This window comes from Dromaius novaehollandiae, chromosome 5 (genome assembly GCF_036370855.1).
Source record: "Dromaius novaehollandiae isolate bDroNov1 chromosome 5, bDroNov1.hap1, whole genome shotgun sequence".
Lineage (NCBI taxonomy): Eukaryota > Metazoa > Chordata > Aves > Casuariiformes > Dromaiidae > Dromaius > Dromaius novaehollandiae.
Genome location: NC_088102.1, coordinates 37,311,742 through 37,325,355, shown reverse-complemented (window position 1 = coordinate 37,325,355; position 13,614 = coordinate 37,311,742). Strand labels below are relative to the sequence as shown.

General features: G+C 40.2%; 2 protein-coding genes across 3 annotated transcripts in view; both read left to right on the top strand.

The window, feature by feature from the left end:
* The window catches only part of GPR176 (G protein-coupled receptor 176), a 49,043-nt gene extending 43,302 nt beyond the window's left edge, over window positions 1-5,741 (top strand). The window contains exons 3-4 of one of the 2 annotated variants that reach the window (XR_003258486.2): window positions 3-2,104; window positions 2,940-5,741. Coding sequence is in view for 1 of the 2 variants with exons in the window: in XM_026095816.2 (XP_025951601.1) it covers window positions 3-1,104 (1,102 nt within the window). In the remaining variant the exon portion in view is untranslated. Of the gene's footprint in view, window positions 1-2 lie in introns of both variants that reach the window. The other variant, XM_026095816.2, reaches the window with a different exon arrangement.
* A 4,003-nt stretch (window positions 5,742-9,744) lies between these two features.
* Window positions 9,745-13,614, top strand: part of FSIP1 (fibrous sheath interacting protein 1) — an 89,707-nt gene continuing 85,837 nt past the window's right edge. The window contains 4 exon segments of the mRNA XM_064512447.1: window positions 9,745-9,901; window positions 10,881-11,012; window positions 12,402-12,591; window positions 13,480-13,566. Coding sequence (XP_064368517.1) covers window positions 9,761-9,901; window positions 10,881-11,012; window positions 12,402-12,591; window positions 13,480-13,566 — 550 coding nt within the window. The 5' untranslated portion in view covers window positions 9,745-9,760.

The window sequence follows — 13,614 nt, the reverse complement described above, 5'->3', positions numbered from 1 at the left end:
AGGTACTACTCTGTTTTATATCCCCTGGAAAGAAAAATATCTGATGCAAAATCCCGAGACCTGGTTATCTACATCTGGGCCCATGCAATAGTGGCCAGCATCCCAGTATTTGCTGTGACCAATGTGTCTGATATTTATGCCATGTCCACCTGTTCTGAATCCTGGAGTTATTCCCTTGGTCTCCTGGTGTATGTCATCATCTATAACATCACCACTGTGATTGTACCAGTGGCTGTGGTATTTCTCTTTATGATTCTTATCCGCAGGGCATTGAGTGCCAGCCAGAAGAAAAAAGTCATCATAGCTGCCTTAAGGACCCCTCAGAATACAATATCTATCCCTTATGCCTCCCAGCGAGAAACTGAACTTCATGCCATGCTACTTTCCATGGTTATGATATTTATTTTCTGCAGTGTCCCCTATGTGACTCTGGTGATTTACCGCACCGTACTCAATATTTCAGATATTTCAGTCGTCTTGTTCCTCACTGCCATTTGGTTGCCCAAGGTCTCTTTGCTAGCCAATCCTTTGTTATTTTTAACTGTCAACAAATCTGTACGGAAATGCTTAGTGGGGACCATAGTACAGTTGCACCGAAGGTATAGCAGGAGAAACACTGTCAGCTCTGGTGGTGTTGCAGATGCTAACCTGGACCCCAATGTCCGTTCAGGGAGCCAGCTTCTGGAGATGTTTCATATCGGACAGCAACAGATCTTCAAGCCGACAGAAGATGAGAACGAAACCAAATCTATTGGCTCTGGTGACTTTCAGCAGAAGGAAATTCCTACAACCAGTTTAGAGGTAGAACAGACTTTAGTTCACAAATTTATACCACACACAGTTGCAGACTCTGCAGCTAAGGTGGCCCCAGCTGTGCCCACAGAAGCTGACATGGCAAATGACAAGTATTCCATGCAGTTTGGTTTTGGACCCTTTGAGTTGCCTCCACAGTGGCTCTCAGAAAACCGAAACAGTAAGAAGCGACTCCTGCCTCCTTTGGGAAATACCCCTGAAGAGCTAATCCAGACAAAGCAGCCCAAGTGTAAAGCAGAAAGAAAAGTCAGCAGAAACAAAGTCAGTATCTTTCCCAAGGTGGATTCTTAGCAAGAGCAGGAGCTATAAGTGACAGAGGAATGTCACCTTCTATTATATGTGTGATCCCATGGATCTTTGTTATGCTGAAATTTGTTACAGGCTAATTTTTCAAGCTAATTCAAAAAAACCCCCACATATATTCAAGTGTTCCTTTTTAATATGTTTTCATGAAAATAATATATATACATTGATTCTTAGTTTTATTTGTGAAATACCTACAATAATACATGCCTGATTCACTTTCACAGGGTACTCATGGCTTTGGGAACAATTCCTGTACAAATGAAGTATGAAAATCTGGCAGCTGGCTTGCTGGGAAGTTTCATGTTCCTTTAAAATGGACTGGGTATCGTAGCAACTTAACAGGGAAGGCTCTAGGGAGCACCAAACAGATGCAAATTGGATAGGTCCTAACCTCACAGAAATGGACACAACAAGCCTTTGCACATTTCATTAATGAAGTTAAGATGGACAACTTTGTCTATTAAATCCATTTCTCATACCAGTGTTAAAAACAAAAGTTGCCTTTTTGCACATTATTACAGTTACCACATATCTGCCAAACATCTAAACTTTTTTTAGTTTAAAATACGCTAATTTTGACTTAAAACTTCAGCAAAGCCAAGGATACCCAAATCTTCATATATATCACAAAAACTGAGAAAAGAAAAAAACATTCTGAAATACCATTTGCTTTTTAAAAACATATATTCTTGTAGTTAAATAAAAGCTGGATTGGAGACAATACAAGACAAATCCTGACCCCAATGAGAAAGCATATATCTGCCAAGGACATGAATAGAACACTTTGATCCTGTGATAAAAGTGTGATGTATGTAATAGTGTATTATAAATAACCAAGGGGTCAGCCTTGAAATAGACTCTTATCTGCTGTTGCACTCTGCTTGTTTTCTTAGGGGAAAGCTAGCAAATGAAAGCAATGGGTCAAAAATGCTAATAGCCTTGTACTGGACTGCTGAGTGAGGAAGCTGATAATGGACCCCAAAATGTAAGGTTTGCTAATGCTGTTGTTCACTGTTGTCAGAGGGAGGGAGGTGCGGTAGGAGGCTTTCCTTTTACCTTTGTAGATATAAGTACCAGTCATCCTACTCCACTCATCTCACAGACTGGTTACCCAGCGTACAAGACTTCCAAATCTGGTGCCTAATTCCTGTGTGAATCCGATTCTCGCTGTTTCTGGTATCAGCACACCAGCCTTTTTATGAGTGTTCAGGCAATGCCTGGCAGCTTACCTCCCTGCATCATCACAGGCATATTGTCTTGTGTATACTGAGTGTGAATTTTAAACTATATCAGTCTGTCAGATGACCTTAAAACTACTGCAACCCTGGCATTTTAATCCTTGTTCAGTTGCAAGTAGTCTTCCTCATCTGCATTCATTGTTGTCACACTGGGTAGTTTATTAAGAGTACAGTCTAGTAACATCTCCTGTAACTTAGCCCTCTGGTGCATGCCAGACCTTTACCTGTAATTTATTGCCTGCTTATCAAAGTAGTTTGCTTTAAAGCATACTTTTAAAAAAGACTAGGTGAAGAATCTTGCCAAGTTCACGGTTACTTGCCAAGGTCACAGTTACTTACCAAATCCAACTGATTACTGTTAAAAGTGAGGAAAAAGTACTGCTGAAGCAGAATTTGGAGGTGTACCTGTTCCTCCTTTGACATAGTTGAAGAAAGTCAGCAGTTTCTGATGGCTCCAAGAGCAATGGATTTCTACAAGGCATTCAAAACAAATATTGTAATAAAAATGTAGAGAGAAAAAAAGAACCCTTCTAAATTACTGTGTAAATGATGCTTATTTTCCCCTTTCCTCTTTGGTTTCAGTGACCTTATGCTAGTCCAAGGGGTCCTCAGCCTGGGAGTGAGGAGCAGTCTTCAATGGGTCCAGATGGGTGGTGGGAATTCCCAGCTGTCCTGCTTCTTACGTATGGAGATGAGAAGGCAGACATATCTTGCCTGAAATCAGACAGAAAGAATATTCCAGGAAAAAGCATTCCTTCTATGGCAGAGATGGAGAAGTACCATAGCAGATACTTTTGACAAGCATTGATAAAAATTATTTTAAGAGAGTGTTTTGTTTTTCCCAAATTAATGAAAGAACAGATTCTGTTTAAAAAAAAAAAAAATCAAAAGCAAGCTAGGTTACAATTTCCGTAGGAATTCTGGTTAAATTAAGGTATTTCTTGCACACTTAATGTAGATAAAGGTCAGAGTCTCTGAGGAATGTGGATAAATGGACACAGATCTGAACTCCCTTTGAGGAAAACAATCTTATCTTAGTTTTCTCCCTTCCACCTCTCATGTTGAATGAAATGCCATGATAAATTCAAAGAGCCAAATTCCATAGATCTACATAGTCTTGTATCTAGAAAGCAATTTTTTTTCTATGCCTTAAGAATTATATTGGAATGCAATAGCTGTGAATATTTCATTTTAGTCCCTCTTTCAATAGTTTATCCATTTGAATTTTTAAGAGAAGTGGGAAAAAATACACAAAAGCACATCTTTAGAAAGAATAATCTGTGCAAAATTCATAATACAGCCACTACAGTAAAACTGTCACCAGAGAAAAGTAATTCAGGAGACTCTTAATGCAATATGGAGTATTTGACTTGTGAAGTTTGACTTTAAGTTAATCTATGGCAGTGTCATTAGTGCTGTCAGTTGCCTTGTGTTCAAACGATTTCTACTGGGCAAAATGCTCCCCAGTGGCCAATATGAAAAAAATCTCAATTATCAAGACTTGTTTTCTCCTTTATCATCACACTGAAGATAAGCAAAACTTATATTTTGTTATGATGAATATCACAGGTATTGCTGCTTCTCTCCTGAATTTTTGTGAGGGGAAGTGAAGTATGAAGCAAAGCTGTGGGAAGAGAAGAAAGGAAAGCCTGGGGCAATTTGGTCTGTGCAAAGATAATATAAAGGATAAATCTTACCACTGAAGAATACGCTTAGAGGAGCTCATTATTCTGGTTCTTAGGGGAGAAAAATAGAAAACGGAGCTCATATTAAACAAAAGGAAGAAATCCTTTAGAAAGGAGAACAAGACTATGTTAATAGTTGGTGGAGGCAGTAGGGAGATGATGTTAATTTACCGTTACCAGATATTCTCCAAATATATTGTTACATTCAAAAAGATTCATGTAAAAATTAAAACAAACATGTAAAATTGAAATGAACAAACCCCCTTTTCCAGAAAGGGGTCTGTTTATTCCCCTAACATTTAGAGGAATTAACATAATGAAAACTAGCTGTGTTTGTCCTGATTTGAGTACTGGAACTGTTACAGTCTACCTTAAAAATACTGCCTGTTGTAAAGAAAAGCTACTTCAGATGAGAACATAGAGAATGTTCAAAATACCAAAGACAAATAACTGGGCATTAAAGAAAGCCTTGATAATGTCATCTCCAATCTGTATAAAAACAATGAAAGTAGTGTTTTGCCTACCTATTTGTGAAATAAAAACAGCAGATGTGTATTAAAATGCTGTTCAGCAGAGGACTATAAATAAAAACGGTACTAAAGGGAACAAGTTCTCTGTATGGCCCCTTCCCGCCCCCCCCCCCCCCATTTGTGTTTCTTCTTGATTGGATTAGGGAAAGATGAATAAATGAATTCTGTTACTATGGTGACTATATTCTCAGTATCAAGACAGCTTGTCTAAGTGTGCCTTCATCATGTTTTAACCTGTCTTTTAAGATGAAAAGCACATCTTGGAGTGCTTTTCTTGCTCTGCCCTCTCTAGACACAAGAGTTTTCTCCAATTAAACCCCTTTTTATCCCCATTGTATTTCAGAGAACTCTCTCATTTATCATGGAACAAAACTGACCTATTCCCAGAAAGGCAAAAAAGGAAATCATATCCTTTTCTCTGCTTTTCTAGTTCAAACTTCACTATAATAACTTCACCTGTAATAACACTTGAGATTCTGTAACATTTAAGGATGTTTACGAAAGTTCAGTCCTCTCCTTAGAAACGAAGCCTCTCATGCTCTGTTTTGCAAACCTTGCAATCCTGCTGAGCTCATTTCAGTTGCATGGGGTACATGTCAGGAGAGCAGCATTGCCAGTTCTCACAGGGTTCTCAAGTTGGATTGCTCTCAAGACCTGTCCCCAAAACTCTGCAATTCTGGGAATCTCCACTGTCATTAAAAACAACTCTTCTGTTTCTAGGCATTGTAGGTACGAATAAAGTTGAGATAGTTCAACCTAAGGTCTCTTAAACCAGAGATGGAGGGACACAATTTTTAATTTTTAGAAACATTTTAAAGATTTCATAATATTTTGAGATTTCTAAATGTTGAGGCACATTGTCCCCTTAAGTGTTCACTACTTAATTATTCCTTTTTTTCTTTTTTGAGTGTTCTCCACAAAGACTGAAACCACATGTAGGGGAGAATGTCTCTTCAACAAACTTAGAAATATATGAAAAGAAAATAACATACCACTTCCAGCAAAAAGAGAAAAGGTGATACATTGGAGATCTTTTGCCTAAAGGCCGTGTTTGAGCCTTTGAAGCTGAGGTTCATATGGTGAAGGGAGTTTCTCTGCATTCTCTGCTACCACTTTATCATTGAGTCCTGTATTAAAAAAAAAAAGTTAGTACATACACAACATACTAATAATCAGAACAAACATATTCCTACATGCAAGTGGAAGATAAAAGTTTTAATAATGCATATTTCTCTTCCTCTGCTGCCACCCCAAGTTCAGTGCTGAAAAGTTGCAAGGCATGCAGTAAGACTTGCACAGAGAGAAATGCACCAATGCCTCAGGCTCATTGCCACAAAAGTACCAAAGATTCATGCTCTAAGGATTGCTACAATCTACAGACAATGCAATCTGTAGATGATTTCAGTGGGAATGGCAGGTGTTCAGAGCTTTTCTTTCCCATAGGCTTGTGATACTGAGGCAAAAAGAGAGCTCTGAGAAGAGGGGCTGGCACGGAAGTAGTTGTGAGTACAGTGAGCGAAAGATGCAGGTAAGGACATTAAAAGGAGATGGAACACTGTGGGTGCTGAGAAGGACGGCTAGAGGAACAGTGACATAAAAAATCTGGAAAGTGAGAAAAAGAAACTTGAAACAAATGAGAAAACCAATAGACAAATCTTAGGAGAAACTATAGCCAGTTTTGAAAAATTTTCTAGATGCACTTTCAGCAAGGAGAAGGTAAAATTATCCTCACTGGTTTCAGAGAAGTAGATTTACTTTGGATTAAATTGTTAACTCTGACACTTCTGAGGTCACAGCACTATTGTGAAAGTAACATGTTGAACATGCCTTGATATTATGGTACTTAAACATATTTGTTATGGAATTGTGAGAACCAAATCTCTGTGTGTGCTAGGGTGGTGGTGGGGTTTTTTGTTCTTTTTTGTATATCTGGTCTGTTCATTCACAGCAGTACGAGATGAGAGTCAGAGTTAACAAAGGTCTATGCGACAGTGAGAAATCCTGCATCACACTGAAGGACACATTCACAGCACTATGGGATGAAGTTGGGATCTTGGATACCTATCACTTCTGCTTTTGAAAGCTATCAGTACTAGCCTTGTCTTTATACCAAGTTTGCACGAAACATTTCAGATTGATGTAAAAAGATTTAGTGCTTCTGTAAAATTCACCTTCCACAAATCTCAGAACACTGGAAAACCATACATTAAACCAGTGTCTCAAAACTCACCTAAATTAGAAAACAGATTTTTTTCCATTTTATGATCATAGAAAAAAGGGTTCTGCAAAATTCAGTTAAAGCCATGTTCTCCTCAGTGTTTTACTATACAATGCTATACTTCTTTAGTGTAACAGCTATAAAATTTAATCATTTCACAGTTTACTGAAGCTATTGTATGGCTTGTCTTAGCCTCAGAAGAGGTGTGCTATGGCAAAAGTCTTAGAAGCCCGGATTAAGGGAACGTTCCATCGTGCTTGTGATGGGAGATGCAAGGATGGGGCTGGTGAGCACCACGGTCTTTTCAAAGGCAGTAGCAGATTATCTAGATATCATTTACATCTGTGCCCTTTATGTCACCTTTCAATAAATTGTTATTTACTGTATGATGGTGTCCTGAAAATAAACTGACGTATTAGCCCTCTTATTTATTATAGGATTTGAGACGAACTCTATGAACCTCTTTTCCTTTCTGTGTCTTTTAGGATATGTAACACACATCATAAGATCAACTCTGATTTGACATATCCTTGCTAAACGACTACTATTAACTCTCAAATGTGACAGCCTCATAGAAAATCTTCACTGATTCTGTCTAGACAAGCAGCATTAAGAAATACACTGCTATATACTGGGCCACTTTCAAAGGAGATTTATGTTAGTTTGTTACCGAACACAGAGAGTTGGAGACACTATTTGTGTCTGCTCTGTAGAGGTGGTAGGCAGTTCACAATATGGAAACTGCTGATAGCAAGTCAGTTTAACAGCCACTGAGAATATATATTGTAATTGTAGAAAGAAAGGAATATTGGGGTGTTATACCTAGCTACTTTACCCATGTTGTAATTAATAGTGTAATTCCTAGTTTAGCTAAAAACAGATTTTAGTTTAGCTAGTTCTGCACTAAATTTTCCACTGTACTGCTTTGTCATGGTCCTTACTGGCCTTATATATTCAACTTGTGGATGTCAACATTCAGTCTTTGATTTTTCCTTTGAATTATGATATGCACCATCTGAAAAGCACCACACATTAATCTTCATAATACAATTCTCCCAGCATTAGAAATACTCCATAAAACCTCTATAGATTCCACTAAGGTACTGCATTAGCAATATCAGGATTAATGTTAGAGTTTTAACATTCCTGGAGGTCAGTGTGCTCAAGCAGGAGGCTAAAATACATTTGGCTCCCTAGAACATTTTCTGCATTTGTCTTTAACACTTCAATTGCAAATCCCATCATATCACTACTGCCCTAAATACCAGAAAAAGTACCAGTAAGGGAAGACCAATTCCAAGAGCATGACGGTGAAGCACCATGCTCTCAGAGACAGCTCTACTGTGTATGGCAAACGTGTGCCTCAAGAAGCTAAGACTTATTTTGGCAGAAAGATTTGCCAATACAAAATTTACATGGAACAAAATGCAGGGTTTTTTCCCAAATTATTTCTTGTAAATTGTTCCTGCCAATGAATTTAACTTCTGTGGGTAGCAAAGAAAGTTGTATGGGGCCAGGAACCCTCTCTGCAGTTTGCACAAGTTACTCAAAACACAGAAGTTATTCCTTGCATCCTATTTATATGCAGGGGAAAAAAACTGGGGTGGGATTAGAGGAGTGGATAATTACCCTCTGTTATAATCCCTCATTAACAGTAAATAATGAGATAAATAACAGTGAACCACAGTATTAAAGTTTTAATGAGTTTATTAAAAACAGCCATTCAACTACACATGGTTACAAGTAAACACACTGCCATTTACACAGGACACCAGACAAATTATCATCAAAACAAACAATGATAATCCATTTATGGCACCGCTATATTATTTTATTATTTTAAGAGTTCTTTATAGTACCCTTATCAGATTAAACACTTTTTTTTTTTTTTTTTTTAACTGAAAAGGGGAGGTAAGAGCTATGCTGCCGGGAGAAGGGTTGCAACTGCTCCCTACAGCACCCCGCCTTCCGGCTCTCCCGCCGCTTCTAACGGACGATCCTTCCCGACCCCAGGCACCTTCCCAGTCCGCAGCCACGGGCAGAGGCGCCAAGCGGGCAACGGCCGCGCCAGGCCTGCTGCGCCCCGCGCCGGGGCGGGCACAGGGGCAGCGACACCTCCGTTTCCGAGCGAGATTTCCGAGCTTTTAAAGGAAGTCACGCGTTTGCAGCCCTTTCGCAGGCACCTATCGCACTGACAGCGCACGCGTGCCCAACGCGACTTGGCGCCGCCTTCCTGCGGCCACCGCGAGGGAAGGACGGGCACCGCCAGGACGTGCGGGAGCCCGCTGCCGCCGCCCAGCCGAGCTGCTGCCTCCCGGCAGGAGCCGCAACCACGCTCGGAGACGCCCGGCCGGCAGCCTTCTGCCCCCGCCACGGCCCCGCCGGCCGGCGCAGCCTAATGGCTGCGGGGGGGGGGGGAGTGAGGGGAGAAGCACGCCCTCCGCACAGAATTTCTCTCCATCAGGACGGAGAATACAAGATTTAATGGGGTTTAGCCTTTTTTTGAAGGCCGTGAGAAAAGTAAGAGCTCCATTCTACTTTTACCTCCCGGGAGGTAGTTAGCAACAGCTCGCCTAAACCCCCCTTCCCGGTTGGTACCGCCGCGCTTGAGAGCGGGACGGGGCTGCTCTCGCGAGAGGCCCGTTGAGGAGCCGGTTGCGGCGCTTAGTTGTCCTGGAGACAGCGGCCGCGGCGCTGCGGGCCGGTGGGAGCCCCGTCCCCGTCCCCGTCCCCGTCCCTCGGCCGGGCCTCGGCGCCGGCCTCGGCGGTGCCCTCTCGCGGGCGAGGCGGCGGCCGGCAGTGCGGGGCGCGGGCGTCTCCGGGCGGAGCTGCCGGAGCCGCCCCACGGCTGCGCGGGCGGCCCCCGCCCCGGCTGCGCGGCGCCCCGGGGTTTCTCTCGGAGCGTGGAGGAGGGCTTGCTCTCTCGGTGTGGGAACCTCTTGTAAGGTTGTTTGTTTTTTTGTTTCGGGAATGTTTTGTGTCTCTGCTGTTGCTTATCTGTGTCTCTTCCGTTTTAATTATTTTGGTCTTCTGCGCTTACTTGGTTTCCTCCATCCCCAGCAGAATGAAAGAGGCTTTTACAAAATCTTCAGACACTGTCCTCTGTCACCGGTGGGTAACTGTTGACAAAGGCCCAGAAATAGCCAGAATTTGTGGAAGAATTTGGTTTCCTTATACAGAGCACGTGCACTTCTGAAGTTAGCTTTTCCAAGGCGCTTCTGTGTCAGCGCAGAGGTCCTGGGCAGGCAGCGAGGCAGCTCCCTGCGCTGGTGCCTCCGCACCTAACCGCAGACACCATCCCGCTCTTAGCAGTACACGAATCGTTACTGCAGACTTTAAATGATGTGAAGGGCATTCACTTGAGTGAGCAAGCCTGAGGCTCAGGCGTTGGAATGATTGAATTTATCTTTTCAGTTCTACCTGCCTATTTATACTGTGATGTGCTGTTACGGGCTTGCCTGTGTGTCTCCGTTCATCCTTTTTCCTGCACTGAAATGAAAAATGGTTTTATTTTGGACCATTTGGAAATGACTGTGTACTCGGTACATAACAATATGTTGTGCAGTCACACCGTTTTTTGCAGAGAGCCACACATTTCTATTCTCTAAACTCTTAGTTGAAAAGGGAATAGGAATATCAGCTTTTGGGTTGGGAACTCCCACAGATTGGAACTACGGAACTATGAAAAGTTTTCCACTGCTTTGTTTGATGTCTCCTAGTTATTTATAAAATACCCTTGCCCTTTTGTTGATGCCAACCTTCTCAGTCTTTTTTTTTTTTTTTTTTTTTTTTTTTTTAAGCTGCCATTGCATTTCCTTTGTTGTTGAGATTAGTTTTAAGAGGTAGGCAAGTTTATGGACAGTAAATGCATTTGGGTACTTTGACTGGGTTGATGATATAAAAACTCTATACTTGAGTGACAAGCTAGTGCATACTGGAAAGACCTCTCAATATTGAATTGCCAGAAAGGATTTGAAACTTGTTTAAACTACATCTGAAATATTACTGGGTTTGTGTTCTTGGTTCTTAATAACTTGATAGTGTGGAAGCTTTTTTTCTTTATTTTTCTTTTTTTTTTTTTTAATTTTAGGTCACAATGGATATTACAAGGGGGAGCTTGGATAAAATTTCAAGGCCTGCATCTAGCTCAAGAGCTTATCCTAGCTGTAGATCTTTAAGTGCATCTATGGAGGTATTAACACCAGAACCATGTTTGCCAAAGGTAATGCTTTTCACCTTCAGCAAGTTAAAATCTCTATGCCTCGATTTTCTTACTAACTAAGGCAAATAGGCAAAGAAGTAGCTTTCTGGGTTTTTGTTTTTTCCTAAACTTTGCACAGAGTTCTTGAGTCAGCAGATGTGCTATGAGTTTACATGAAACTTCATGTATATGGGCTGCTTCTTATGCCTGCTTGGAGTGATGTTTAATTTCTTTTTTCTGCACTCTTGTTACTTTCTGGTTTGCTGCAGAAATGTCTATTCAGTATTACAACCCAGAAAATGTGGGTGCGTTCCTCTTTGTGCTTAATCAAATTATTAAATTCTATTTTAATCAAAAAAGCTTGATACTATGTTAACAATATTTAGGTAGAAAGCTATAGATTGTTGAGGCATGAGGCAGTATATGTATAATTTAACTTCCATCCCATTTGTGCTTTTAAACTTAAATTGGAATAAAGATTACTTTGTTTACTGAAAGAAAGTATTTGAGAAATTCTCACAAGTTGAATTGTCTCACAAAGTTGAAAAGTCTCACAAGGCACTGCATGTAGTCAGGAAAGGTTTGAATGAAATTAAAAATTTCTTTACATACTATTTACATACTATTGCAATGTACCTGAGTCAGCTCCAGGAATTTGACAGACTCCTTTGGAAGTAAGGTGTCTGTACATCCTCTGAAGATATTAATATCAGGAATTAACTTAATTTTGGGAAAGGGGGGTGCATGGTGTGGCTGTTAGGATGTAGGAACTGGGACTCGAGAATATGAGATTTTGATTGATTTGTGTAGGTGAACTTCTATGAATATCCAGTTGTGTTATACCTCCATTCACCTGCCTGTAAAATAGGATTGTAGCTGGATGCTTCACAGATCTATTAAGATATTTTTTTTCTGTAGGTTCATAGTCAGGTTTTAAGGTTGCCATCAGATGACTTTGCATTCACAATGATGAATTTGACATAAGCATTTCAGCCCTTGGAAGATTAAACTCTATACTATAAGCAAGAGATTAGGATGTTACCTTGTGCAGAGCACCTATAGGATGAGGCTGTTGTACAGAGATCTTAACTGGTTGGCTGTCCCCTCTGCTGCTGCAGATGGGATCGATCTTTGGAATCCCTTCCAAGTCTGGCAGTCTCAAGTCTGGCAATCCAGGGAATGATGAGCATGTGAAAAAGGCACATCAGGGTGTTATCTACGAAAGAGAACTCTCTGTAGCAGGCCAGAAAACTGTTCTTCTTTTATTTAAGACATATTGTATAATCTTGCGTAGAAGCACTGTTAGCCTTTGGAATAGTATGTGATTATCATTACTATTTTCCTCCCCCCTCTTCCTCCACTCATCCTCATTTCTGATTTTTATGGTAGTAATTAGTTTACTTTTCATAGGTTGATTCACCTATCAGTTTGACCAGTAATCATCAAAGACACAGTTTAGAATACTGCTCTCCAGAGGAAAACAAAGATGATGACAGAGAAAAATCTGACATCAAGAGAATAAGAACAGCTAAACAAACCTCAGTGGAGAATATTACTTACGCTTTTCAGGAGTATACACGAAATCCTAGTGAGTTGCCAGGTGGGGGAATGACTAACACTTTTTGAGTTGTGGCTAGACCAAATATCATGTTTGTATAATCTGGGTAAAATTCTATTGGCAGACATAAAAAGGATGCAAATAGGTAAAATTCTAGAAGAGAAGTAGGAGGAAGACCATAGTGTCAAAATTAATACCTTTCCTTGTCTTCACTTGTTTGAATATAATAGTAATGGCAGCAATGATATAGTATGTGTCCTGTGATGTCTAAGCTGGGATCTGCTCTTTAGTAACAGCCTAAAAGATCAGGATAGACCCTCTGCATCTGATCCATTGAACCATGTTAGAAAGTACTTCCAGTAGTGTCTGTCTTACCAAATTTTTCACGGAGATCATGGTCATTTGTGAGAAATTTTGTATCCTAATAATGGTCCATCAATCCAAACAAATTGAAAATATTAGCTATAAGTTATAGGATTTAACAACTGAACAATGCAAATACTAATAACACAGTTTAAATATTAAAATGCAATATCTCATTTTAATGAAACAGCATGTGTAGAAGTGCTGCAATTAAAACTTTTGGGCATTCTGTAAATATTAATAAACTAATTTTCCAGAGCTTCTAACCTATTTAAACACACAGAAGTGAAGGCTAGGGTGTGGAGCAGAGAGTTTGGATACCTTCTTCAAGTTTAGATAGATTTCATGGTGGAATTGTGGTCTGTAATTCCTTAATTCCTGCACCTGTATTTAACTTGAGTCCTGGTGTAATAGTTTTAAACAGTAATCCACTGTGGAGGCTCTGTGGTGTTCCCTAGCTGACAGAAAAATGTATTTTGGTTTCCTAATTGTTAACAGTTCAAATGGTATGTTTAAAAGTTTATTTCATATCATTGTGAAGAGCTTTTTACTGTGTTTCTTTTTCAGGATCTATCTCTAATTCAGATTCTGGGGATGATAGTGCTGAAATACAGACTTCCAAATTCAGTGACCCTTCCCAAGGAAAAAAAATAAGTAAAGCAAAAGAGTATATTACTTTTCAGATTTATAAAGTGAACAGTA